The sequence below is a fragment of the Carlito syrichta genome, unplaced genomic scaffold (genome assembly GCF_000164805.1).
Source record: "Carlito syrichta isolate Samal-C Ts95f unplaced genomic scaffold, Tarsius_syrichta-2.0.1 Scaffold107564, whole genome shotgun sequence".
Classification (NCBI taxonomy): domain Eukaryota; kingdom Metazoa; phylum Chordata; class Mammalia; order Primates; family Tarsiidae; genus Carlito; species Carlito syrichta.
In genome coordinates this window covers 101,423-113,816 of record NW_007051660.1, presented here as the reverse complement: position 1 = coordinate 113,816, position 12,394 = coordinate 101,423, and the positions used below count along the sequence as shown (strand labels likewise).

The 12,394-nt window shown below is 52.5% G+C and overlaps 1 protein-coding gene across 1 annotated transcript in view; it reads right to left on the bottom strand.

Moving 5' to 3' along the window:
- Positions 1 to 7,675: 7,675 nt before the first annotated feature.
- Positions 7,676 to 12,394, bottom strand: part of CRHR2 (corticotropin releasing hormone receptor 2) — a 46,166-nt gene continuing 41,447 nt past the window's right edge. Inside the window, exons 10-13 of the mRNA XM_008067554.1 lie at positions 9,821 to 9,906; positions 9,485 to 9,620; positions 8,964 to 9,005; positions 7,676 to 7,977 (exon numbers count right to left, since the gene is read on the bottom strand). Coding sequence (XP_008065745.1) covers positions 7,837 to 7,977; positions 8,964 to 9,005; positions 9,485 to 9,620; positions 9,821 to 9,906 — 405 coding nt within the window. The 3' untranslated portion in view covers positions 7,676 to 7,836. The remainder of the gene's footprint in view (positions 7,978 to 8,963; positions 9,006 to 9,484; positions 9,621 to 9,820; positions 9,907 to 12,394) is intronic.

Here is a 12,394-nt window from a genome sequence, read left to right as displayed (position 1 = left end):
TGCCATGTTCAGCCCACCAGCTCCATCAGCACTCTGTCCAGAACCCGGCCACCTCCCTCCACCTTCATGGCCACCTTGAGATGATACTTGAGATGTCAGATGCCTCAAGATTCCTTGGGCCCAGCCATCTCATCATCTACCTGATTTATTGCAAAGGCCTCCCTGCTTGCACCCTTGCCCTGTTACAATCTGTTTTCTACCTGGCACCAGAGTGATCCCATTGGTCCTTCAATGTGGGCTTTTCTTCTCACTCAAGAGTAACACCTGCAGGATCTGCATATCCAGCCCTGCCACCCACACTCATGCTGGCCCTTTTCCCATGGTCCTAGCATGCCTAGGGCAGGATCATGGCACTTGTCGCTCTCTGCTTGCATTGTGTCCCCCACAGATGGAATCCTCACAGTCCTGCCTTGTGTCCTCGGGACTGTGTTCAGCACCACCCACTTGGGCCTTCCTCAGCTGTTTCATCCAAAGTTTCACCATGTGTAGCATCCCCCCCCACTCAGACACACGCATTCCATGTCTCCTCCTTGTTTGTTTTTTCCTCTTTAGCACTACCACGTGTTTGCTTTCATAACATATTTTACTTTTTCATTTTAATTTTCATTCTCCCTGTTAGAATGTAAGTTACCTGCAGACAAGGATTTGGTCTGTTTTGTTCTCAGTTGTGTACTCATTGCCTAGAGAAGTGTCTGGCACTTAGGTGCTCAGTAAATATTTGAATGACTTAATGAATCTCTTCCTGCAGGGCAGCTCCCACATTCTGGTTTTGTTGTAAAAAATTGGCTTATTTCAAAATGACTGACATACATGTACAACTCAACTCTTGACTTAAAACACGTCTTCACTCTGCCAAAGGTCTGTAGCTGCTGAATAGCTGGGTACCAAGGCAAATTCTCAAACTTAGGATAGTGGTGCCCTTTATAAAGGAAACAAAACCTCAAAATCCCCTGGAATGTGTTAGAAATCCCCATTTTGAGAAGCTTCAGCTAATATTGTGTACTTAGTGTAAAACCATCTTTCATTTGACACTATGAAAAGGTGTTTTGTAACAAGTAAGCTATTTTTTAAATGATCACTAAGATAAAAGTAAATTTAAAAATCTTCATAAAATCTGTGGACTCTGAGAAGAGGTTCTAGATAGAGAAACTAAGATTTCAAGGTCTTTTAGGGACAAGAGTTCAGGGCTGGGTGAAAGGAACAGTAACACTGGGTACTGGTCAGGTATTGGCACTTTCAGACAGGACCAGACATGGCCCTGCCTGCAAACCCTTCACAACCTGATGGTGGAGGCCTCCCTTCATATAATGAGTGTGGCCTTCCAAGGTGGCGCCCCTTTGAAGGGGCGATAGGTTCCATGGGAGACACAGAGTGAGGGGCCTTGAGAACCATTCCTGCGGTCTCTTGAGATGAGCCTCAGTTCCTTTGTTTCAGGAGATCTGGGCTGGGGCTTAAAGATCCTGGTGCTTTTTATACACAGTGTTACATAGAAACGCATACCATCATCTTAAGGAGTTCTTATTAGCTAGATTAGAGCATTTTAATTTTATCTTAAGTCAGGGGCTTGTAAACTTGGGTCTGTGGTTCCTTCCAGGACTTCCGTAGCAGTGCCATGCACTATTTTATACATATCTGTGTTTTTCTAGGGAAATGAATCTATCATATTTCCAAGGGGTCAGTGGCCCAGATGAAATCCATATAGGCACCTCATTCCTTCCGATGTAAAGACCTTCACATTCAAATTTGCAAGAAGGAGTTGGAGTAGTCCAGAATCGATTTCAAGCTGAGGGATGAGATGGATTTGGAGATATCAGGGCTGAGGTGTCCATTTGCTTAAGAACTGGGGACATGGCCTCCACAGGGCACACTTGGGAAACCCAGGAATGTTAATTCTCCTGGTAAATTGAAGGTACAGTATTGGGCCGGTCAGGAAGAAAGGAGGCAGCTGCAGGGTTGCTCATGGGCTCCCCACTGGCCTTCCCCAGGTAGCACTGAGGCTGTAACTGGGGTCAGAAGTAAGAAAGGATGAGTCTTCAAATTTCCCTGCCTTCCAAGGCAGAAGGGCCTCTGTAGGGCTCCATGATGCTTTACTGTTGATCACAGTTGGGCCTCGGGGAGTCAGAGGGGTCCTTACTTGGTGCCCTACAGAGCTAATTAAGAAGCACAGTTAATTACTTTGTTGTATTCACAGCTGAGGGACAGTTTTCTTCCGGAGCTAGAATCATTATCTCCTGCCTATCCCTGCTTATTCATTTGTCCAACAAGCAGCTACTGAGACAGAACCTGGGACTTAGCCTCAAAAGGTCTCTTCCACTCGATCTTTCTTTCCAAAGTGCAGTAGCTAACCTGCAGAATTTTCTGTGGGTCTGGTTTCATCATTTGTGTGTTCAAGCAGCACGTGTGATCTGTGTACTCAGACAAATGTGGGGCTCAAGTAAGATGTTCATAGAATTTTTTGTCCAAACCAGGACTCTTGTGAGAGTGAAAGGTATACTGCCAACTAAACCTGGTCTAGCTGGGGCAAGCCATGCCTTGTGCCACCTTAAGGAACTGGTGTAGGGCAGGCTGCCTTCTCTGCCAGTGTGATGCTGGAATCCACTGAGGTCTGGGCCCTTTGGGGTGAAGTTGGCCTGGGGACACTCGTGGAGGAGGCTGTCCTCCCACCTGCTGTCATACCTGTGAAGTGGAGAACAGGATGTCCTCAGCCTGGAGCTAGACTCTGGGCTTGGATGGGGTGGGTTGTGCAGCCAGAGAGTGAATCAGTGAATGTTTTTAGAGTTCCTCTGGGGTGCAGAGCTCTTGCTATGGACATAAGTCGCAGCACATGTCCTCCCCTGCTTCCCCAAGAGTTCCCAGCCCGGCAGTGGAGCCTGCAGAGACTGCTGTAGGATCTCCTAGAGGAGACACGTCTGACTGTTGCTGGCAGACAAGCTTCCTGGAAGAAGGTACTGGGTAGGATTTGCCAGATGGAGGCGGAGGCCACTGTGATGGTTCTGTGATGGGGAGGCATGCAGCAGGTCTGTGCGCAGGGCCCTGAGACCTAAGCAGAGAAATCCCCGACAGGAACATAGAGGAAGCTCAGTCAATACAGGGCAGTGATGTCAGCCCATCCTCTCCTGTTCCTCCTGCTAATTAACATCTCTAAGTGGCACAGCCCCCTCAGGAAAATCAGTGGCACTTTGGGGCAGAGCCCAGAAGCCATACTGGGCATATTGATTAGTAAATTTACATGTGTCTCCTCCTCTCCTACTGTAGTTGCCTTCCCTTAGAGGTTTCCAGAAAGGCAGGTCACTCATCTTCACTTTCTACAGCTTGTGTGTGTTGGAAAGAAGAGACAGGAATGTTTACCTGGGGCTTATTGGGAGGATGGGTTCCTAGACCTCACCTAGCCTGGCTTCTGAAACCTGCTTTCCAACATGACACCCAGTTGGCTCCCATGAGGAGCCCAGGAGTGCTCTCAGCAGTGGGCCCCTGACCGAGGGGTCTGGCTTCTTAAAGCCCCTTCTCCTATGCTGCTGCCACCCCAGCCATCAGTTCCACTGAGAGACAGCTCTTGACCACCAAACTCTCCCCAACACTAGCTGAAATATCACTCGAGGAAAGGACTTTCCTCGGCCCTCATAGACCTGGGTCAGTCCCCGTGTCCCATATGCCATGTGCGGGAGCTGCCTCGTTCTCCTGCGTGTGCCCTTCTCTCCCTCCTAGGATAGCCCCTGTCCCATCCAGCTGCCTCACTGCACACATTCTCCAGCTGCTCACAGGTCTCTGAAGACCTCAGGAAAACAAGAGCAGCACATTGGGCCTCTTTCCCTCGTCTGTCTGCAGCCGTCCAGAAGGCCCTGACCTGGAGAGTGGGGAGGGCAGTGAGGTCCTCGTGCGCAAAGCAGGGGGAGGGGGATGAGTGCAGGCCGCAGAAACTAACCTGCTTCTGGGGCCTCAGGTCTGAACTCCCACCATGACACGCAGGTACAGACACAGAGACCCACAGAGATGCAGAGGCACACACCCTTTCGCCTGCTTTAACTTGCCCAGTTGCTTCTCAACCGTATCTTGAGCTTCTTGAAACAGGAACCCTGTCTTATTCCTGTCATCTCTGTACCTGGCACACCATGGGGATGAATGGCCGAGGGGGGGTGTGTGAGTCCATCTCTGGGTGTACTCTGTGTGTGTGTGTGTGTGTGTGTGTGTGTGTGTCTGTCTCTGGGTGTACTTGTGTGTGTGTCCACCTCTGTGTGTACTCATGCGTGTTCCCAGAAGTCTGTGTTCACATACTTGTGTCATGACCATCTGCTCCTTCCCCTCTGTGGCCTCAGGAGTGTTTGCCTCCATTTCTGCAGAAGTCTGAATATCAGAGGTCACTTTCTGAGTGACCTTAACTCCTCCATAATCTGAGGGTCACCATCTCCCACAGGTCTGGAGGCTTCAGGCCTCAGCTAGTGCCTCCTTCATGGACCCTCTGGCAGGGGCACCTGGAGGGAAGTGCTATCTTCACCTCTCGCTCCCTGTCCCATGGATGCTTTGCCACCTGCCACTCTGCCGCTATGTGTCATACCCCTGCACGTGCTTTCTGGTGCTGCGTTGACCCGGCCCTGAAGCTGGGCTGGGGACAGGACTCTGCCGTGCCTGTCACCGCGAGTGGGGCCAGGAGGCTGGTGTGAGGAATCCCCATGTGGGCTCAAGTCGCCCCCAGCTTTGTAAATCAGGGTGGATGAAAGGGTTAACCAGAGAGCCTGAGGCCCACGGGGTCTGGATGCTGGAGCTTGCTGTTATGAGAAAGAGTCTGCTAATGAGGCCACTTTCCAAGAAGGCCAGCCCAGCCAGGGGCTGCCAGTGCGGAGCAGCCGCTAATGAGGGCTGGCAGGGCTGCCAGGACAGGTGCCTAATGAGGTTAGTGAGTGGGGACCCGGTGGGATGGCCTGAGGGCTCTGGTGGCATTTCAAGGGCAGAGCACAGCAGGGCCATGATCAGGAGCCCAGGGAGGGAGGGAATACAGGGCTGGGGTGTGGCCAAGGAGAAGCCTCTTCCAAACAAGGTTCACAACAACGCTCGGCCCAGCCAGGCAGCCCTGGCCTCCCAGCAGGGGGTATGGGCCCCTGGACCCTCCAGGGAGTGGAGGACAGGCAGGATAATGAGCTGAGCACCGCATCTGAGGAGCAGTGATGAGTGGCTGCGACTTCACGCCCGCCCTGCCCAGCACCCGCTCACTCCTGGTCCACAGCTCTCCAGGCGCCCGCAGTGCCCAGCCATTGCAACTCCTTGCCCTACAAGAACCCGACGAGGTTAGTGGACGCAGCCATGGCTCTGCCTCTGGGAGCACAGAAAGACTTTCTAAGACACCCTGAGTTCTGGCTCTTGAGCAAACAAAATCAGGGTGCCCTGCCTGCTCCTCCCCACTGACACACGAAGCAGGACTCGCACCCAACCCATTGCCCGCGCTCTGGTGGGCTGCCCAGCGCTGAGCCCTGCTCCTCGGCTCCCACCCAGCACAGTCTGATCCGAGGGGCTGGTGGTGAGATGGAATGAGCTGATGACATGGGTCGCAAAGCCTCCTGCAAGTCTGATCGTTTCCAATTCCCTTTTTTCAGCCAGATTTAAAGAGGACTTAATCAAAAGGCCAGCTGATAGGTCATTTTTTGCTGACAGATCGTTTTCAATAATAGATCAGTATGCAATTTTGGGCATGCATCTCAGAAGCGGAATATAGAGAATTGAGTGACATTGCCAGATCATCTACTTATTTATGTGGAAAGGCTTCTCCACACCCACAGCTATAAACAAGGGGAAGAAAGAAGCGAAGCTTAGACCCATTCATTCTGGCAATAGATAACCATTTGTGGATATCCAGTCGATTCATAAATTATTAGATTCCTCTCCATTTCATTAAGATGTGTTTTCAATAAATTTTCCTTTTTAACAATTACTTATAAAAATGGTATCTATGTTGTTTTAATTAATTGTTTGCTACATTTTATATCAAAAAGTAGTTGCAATATGTCAATCCAGAAGGTTCTTAAAAAACCCTTAGAACCTTTGGTCACAGGAAATGAAATATTTTAATTTTAATTCTTACATATGCTTTGTGGCAGAGAAGTATGATAAGGTAAGCAATAAAAGACTTTCAACCATAAAAATACTGTATTCGTATAAAATTCGGGATGGAGACACATGCTCAAGAGAAAGGGATCAAGGGAAAGTCTTCAACTGCCGAAGAGCGGGGTCACGTGTTTTTAAAATAGCTGAGGATGGGTGTTGAATCACTGAGGTGCTTGGATTTCTTTTGATGTATTTTAAAGTGTGGTGGCAGTTTTATTTTTAAATGTAAATATTTACCAAGTGCCAGACATCACATCCTTTGCACATTTTAAAACTTAAGTAAAAAAAAAAAAAATTAAATGTCAACTTAAAAATGTGCAAGGTGGGATACACAATTTTTCAAAATTTATTTCCGTGGGCGGTATCCAGAGCAAAAGCCCCTTTGGGACCAATGACCTGATGGCTTGTTCCTCCCTGACTCCTGCTGCTTTCTGGTAGGGTGCAGGGAAAGATGGAAGCCAAGCCCAGGAGCTGCCCTGATGGTTGTTGCTCATGGAGACTTGTCTGCCCTTCTCACCGGATTCCAGAGCCTTGGCCTTTGGGACAGGGCAGCTGCACACCTCCTCCATACAGAATTAAACCACCCTCGGTTGGGGGGCTGGGACCAGGTATTAGCCTGGGGGCACTTTAGCCATAATAACCCCAAACCTACTTCAGGTCAGAGAGGAACCTTGAGAGCCCAGGCCATGCCCAGGGCCCAGCCCCATGCCTCTCCACTGAAGAAGCCAGGGCCAGAGTGTGCTGAGGATGGACGTGGCCCCACAGACCCAGCCACGATCCTTGGCCCATACCACCCTTCAGTGCCCCCTTGACTTGCCCTGAGGGAAGGCCACTTCCAGGAGGCGTGGTTTGTTTCACGGGCAGCAGAGATATTGTTTCTGAAGATGTTGTTTCTGATTAGTTCCAATCACCAAAGATGCACTTGGGTTTCTGCTATCCCCATCCCACTCCCTCCTCCCGTCCCCCACGCTCTGCTCCTTGTTTTGACCTGCACAATGCATCTGGTTGGCCTAAGGATGTGACTGCCCCGCCTGTGTCTTCCCCTTCCCCGCCCCTTCAAGCCCCCAATCTGGGGTCGAGGCAGGGAGAAGGTTTCCCGGGAGAGGAAGCCAGCCTTCTTCATGGAGCTCCAGGGGCAGGGTCATGGCTGGGGAGAGGATGGAGGGGCAGCCTGGTCAGGTGTCAGGATGGAGGGGCAGCCTACCCAGTGAGGCTTCTCTAGGGTAAAACCCATGGATGAAACCGCCCAATTAAGCCTTTACTCCCACTGGTGTGTCCCCTCATCCACAGAGGGCGCCACGGAGCATGGAGGCGGAGGGCAGTGAGCAGGGCTCAACCACCACCTGGCTGGGGGACCTCGAGTGGGACAGAACGGTCCCGTGTCTGCCACGAACTAGCTGTGTGAGTTGGGCAGGCCCTTCCCCGCTTGGGCCTGTTTCCTCGTGTGTGAATGGGGTACAGTGAGGATCTGGTGAGAGAGGCTGGGATGGACGAAACGCCTGAAGACATCTGATCTGCTCTTCTCATGGGGGTCCTGTGACTGCCCTCTGCTCCCTCTCGCACGGAGAGGCCCCCACTGGCCCTGGTCCCTGCGGGTCCCCTTCTGCTGCCGCCCCGCCCCTTCCTGCCAGGCCGGAGAGTCGGTGTCTCCCTTCTGTCCTGCCCCTCCTGAGCCTGCACAGCATGGAGATCCCAGAGGAAGAAGGCAGAGGAGGAACACAGGGGGAGGCAGGTGACTGAGGGTCACACAGCAGCCGTCTGCTTGATGCTGTGGAAGCTGATCCGCGTGGGTGATGTGGGGATGGACATGGCTCGGGCCACGGGCACTCGGAGGGAGTGATGGTCCTGCCAGCGGTGCCATCTCTTCCTCACCGCTGAGCGCACCTGCAGGGGAGGAGAGCCTCAGCCGGCCTGCAGGGGCCAATCCCGGGCTTCTGGGACAGTCCTTTCTCCTGCTCCCTGCCCTCATTTCTAACCCTGATTGGACCTGGTGCCATGTTATTCTCAACTGTACTGTAAGTGAAGAATTTTTTTGGAAATGGACCGTGTCCCCACATGCTAGCCCAGCACACGGTTTGAGCAGAATAAATGCTCCTTAAACGTTCACTGCTTGTTGGCTCTGGTGACTTCTCTCCCTGTCCTCCAGCCCACAAGATGGCTCTGCTGACAAGACTGTATATCTGGGATGTGCTCTAATTGACAAAGACTCAAGCCTGCATAGATGCCCTACCGCTGCGCTGTGCAGATGCAGGAAAAGGGGCCGCATGGGGACACCTGCATTTCTCTGGAGTGCTTGGGGGCTCTCAAACCATGGTTGTGGTTCCGTATCCTCGCCCACCCCTGGCCCGAGTGTCTGTCTCTCCTGAGTCTGTCACGCTGGGATTCTAGGCCTTGTTGGCCAACCTGGTCTCACATCCCAGAGCCCCATCCTGGGGGTGTGGTCTTTTCTGTGGCAGGTCAGGGGAACATGCTGGTCTCTTCTGTTCTTTGAGTCCATAAACTCCTGATTGTATGGCACACATCTCACCTCCTGGAAGCTTCCTCCCGTCACCACCTCTGTTCTGGCTTCTGTCTGCCATGAGGCCCTGCAGCCTGGGGTCCTCTGCTCACCCAGCTCTCGAATGCATGTGTAGGGCACTGGCATATTATTTGGGGCCTGCATAGTTGAACTTCTACACTGGCTCCAGTCCCCGCAGGGAAGATTCCTGTTGCTCTAAGACTGGTAGTGTCTCAGGCCTCCCTCTCCCTCTTCCAGGGCAGAGCTGAGCAGAGCTGGGGACCTTGGCTGTCCTGAAAGGCTGGGCAGCTCCAATGGAGTAGAGTGTGAGGACCTTGAGAGCCCAGGCCACCCCAGGGACCCAGCCCCATACCTCTCCATTGAAGAAGCAGTAGAAGACAGACACAAAGAAACCCTGGAAGGGAAGGAAGGAGCAGTCAGTGACTCATTGGGGGAGCTGCTCTGTCTGGGGGGGTGGAGTTGGGTCAGAACGGCTGGAGGAGCACTCTGACCCCATGGACTCAGAGCTGGGAGGGTCCCCAGCTCTCAGGGTGCAGATAAGCCAGTGAGAGGGATATCCTGAGTACGAGGTGGTCTCAGGCCCGGGGCTGGGACTCCCGCCTCCTCAATATTGTGTGGCCTGTCTCTGAATCCTCAGGACAACTGCTGGGACAGCAGTAGGTGCAGCCTAGTAAGACCCAGACCCAGTCAAGGGGAGGGGCTGAGCCCACCTGCGCCCTGGGGCGGGGGTGACAGGCTCAGGCTCAGAGTTTGCACAGGCTTCTGTTTCCATGTGCATGTAACTGAGCCACACGTGTCTCTCAGCCACAGCCGCCTGAGTACCAGGTCAGGAAAGGCCACTGTGGGGGGGCCCTGTCTGGTTACGGGCCCCACCTGGAAGGACTGCAGGAAGGAGTTGAAATAGATGAACACGATCTGCGACAGGTCGTCCTCCCCGGGATTGACAAAGAAGAGCATGTAGGTGATGCCCAGGAGGGGCAGGAGGACCAGGGTGGCCTTCACCGCCTTCCTGGGGGACGAGAGGCAATGGCACAGGTCTGAGCCCACGCTGCAGGCAGGACCTCCCTCAGCTGGGACGTTGGGAGACGCGGTGGCTGTGTTCCTTCCAGGAGCTTGAGGACTAGGACAGAGGGCCCTGCTGGGAGGCAGAGGGATGGCCGCGATGACCTTGTTTCTCCCCGGCCACAGGTCAAGCCATCATTCACATACCTGTACTGGATCGTCTCAGATGTGGTGGATGCTCGTAATTTTGTCATTAGGATCCTGACGATGTTGAACAGAAAAACAAAATTGATCTGAAGGGAGGGAGGGAAAAGTGGGAAGGAAGGAACGTGAGTCAGAGTTGTGCTGAGAGGTAGCCATCTCTCCCTGGAAGCCCCCTGAAGACCCATGTCCCAGCCACACACCCATCCCACCCGTCCCCCAAAGCCTGCTGGTGTCCAAGACCTCTTCTCCTCTCTCACCAGCGCAGGGAGATAGCCCTGTTTGCCCCAGGACCTACCTCTCCGTCCCACACCTGAAAGCAGCCTCTGAGGGCAGTAGACAGGATCACGGGCCATACTTCCCAAGGTGCAGTCTTCAGAGAGCCCCCAGGCCTCTCCCCCATTCAGGGACCCCACGGGAGTCCCTTCTGCCACCGGTGACAGTGGGTCCCTCTGAGCCCTTGCACTGTCACTGGCTCTAGGTCACCCGAGGTCCTTTTGACTGAGGACAACCCAGCCCTAGTGGGGCGGACCAGGCCAGATGGAGTGATTAATGACCTGGCTCCCAACGAGTGATTAATCTCTCCCCATCCCGCCCCTGTGCTCAGGAACTCCAGAACCTTCGGAGACACGAGGCAAGGAAGACAAATGGGCTACGAGGCTGGCTCCCGGGCCCCAGAAAGGCCTCATTTATCTTCATTCTGAGCCTTTCCTCAGCACCAAGTCGCCCATTCAGCCCTGGGCCCGGAACCGGCTGACGTGGGCTCCGAGCAGCTTCCTGTGGCATGTGGGTCCCCGTGGGCCTGTGGGTCTGACTGTCCATCTGTGTTGGCTTGTCCCTGTGATTGTGCACTGTCCCTCTGTGACTATGGTGTGGGTCTGTGGGCCCATTCTCTGTGTACTTGTGTAAGTATATTTGCCTCAGAGAGCGTGTGCACATGCGAGTGTGTATCTGGGGACATGGCATGCCTGCGTTTCTCTTCAGCTGCCTCTGAGCATAAGCAGACAGGAATGGAAGTGCATGTAGACCTGACATAGTGAAACTATTGCCTAACAGAGTGAGTGCCCATGAACCAGAGGAAGACACATATTAGCCCGGGATGTCTGCTGGTGCGTGTGTATGTGTGTGTATGTGCGAGAGTGCACACACACACACCCTCATCTACCCACCAAACAATTCATTCCATTGTTTACCTACTCTTTTATCCACCCACCCACTCACCACCCACCCATCTATCCATCCACCCATCCATCCAAGTTTCTGTCTAGAAAATCCATTGCTTCTTAAGCTTTGAGCCCTTCTAAGCCTCCAAAGTTCTGAATGCCAGGCTGGGAGTAGGGAACACAGACAGACATCATGGGGCTGTCAACCCTGTAGCCTCTGGATGCCCCCCAAAGCTTGTGGGTGGCTTTGAGGGCAAAGAAGACTCAGACCCCTCCTTGGCCACAACTTGCTGCTCTCGCCCCACACCATGGTATCACCTGGTGGGCTCAGGGGAGGGCTGGTGGTGGAAAGCCTTCAGCGGGACTGCCATGACCTGCTTTCTCTTAGGGCTCACCTGATTTCTAGCTCCTAGGTTTCTGGTATATTCCCTTGGATCATAGGGCACAAGTCACCTTAATGCATAGGTCAATCCTAATGTCCTCATCTAAGTAATACAAAATACTTGACCTTTTCTCATTCTTTTTGACTTCTCTGAGAGTAAAGACTGTTGGAATCAACATCATTCTCATTTCTGCCACACTTCCTTGCATTAAGTATTACCCAGTGTCCATCAACCTACAAACCAATTCATTCTACTATCTGCTCACTTTTGCCCAACAACTAATTCATTCAATTATCCACCCATTATTTTATTCAATCATCCAACCATCCACTTACCTATCAAACAATTCATTCAATTGTCTACCACTCTTATCCATCCATCCATCCATCCACACACCCACCCACCCACCAGCCAATTCTTTCAGTGTGGCGCATCTGGGACACAAGGCCTTGACCCCTTTTTCACACTAGGCAGGCTGAGATGGGTGGGGCAGCATCACTGAATGTCTTTTTCACCTTTGGGCTTGTTTCCCAGCCTCCCCCTTCACAATACCACAGGCACTTTCTCTCTCCAGGGAGCCTTCTGGTCACCCTGCCCCAACTGAGCTCTCCAGCTCTCCATTCTTGGACTCCGACTTACTGCCCCTCCTCCAAATAAAACGCCCCAGCTCTTCAGTGAGCATTGGTTATTGTGCCCTAACCTTGTTCTGCCTGGTTTCTGATTTTAGCTCATCATCCATTCAATGAATTAACTTACCATGTGCCAGTCTCCAGGTCAGGCACCAGAGATGGGGAAGTGGACAGTCCCTACCTGCAGAGGGATTTCAGTCTAGCTGGGGGTGGGTAGGGCCCGGGGTATTGCATCTTTCCTAAGGGGTCAGAAAGAGCTGGAGAAAACGATCACTTGTCTAACTAATCCTGAATTGTAACCCACATCTTTAAAATAAATAAAAAATTTTTAAAAGAACTAGAGAAACGACAGGTGAGCTGAGAGCTAAAGAAAAGGACCACCTCCCAAACTAGCTACAGAACCAA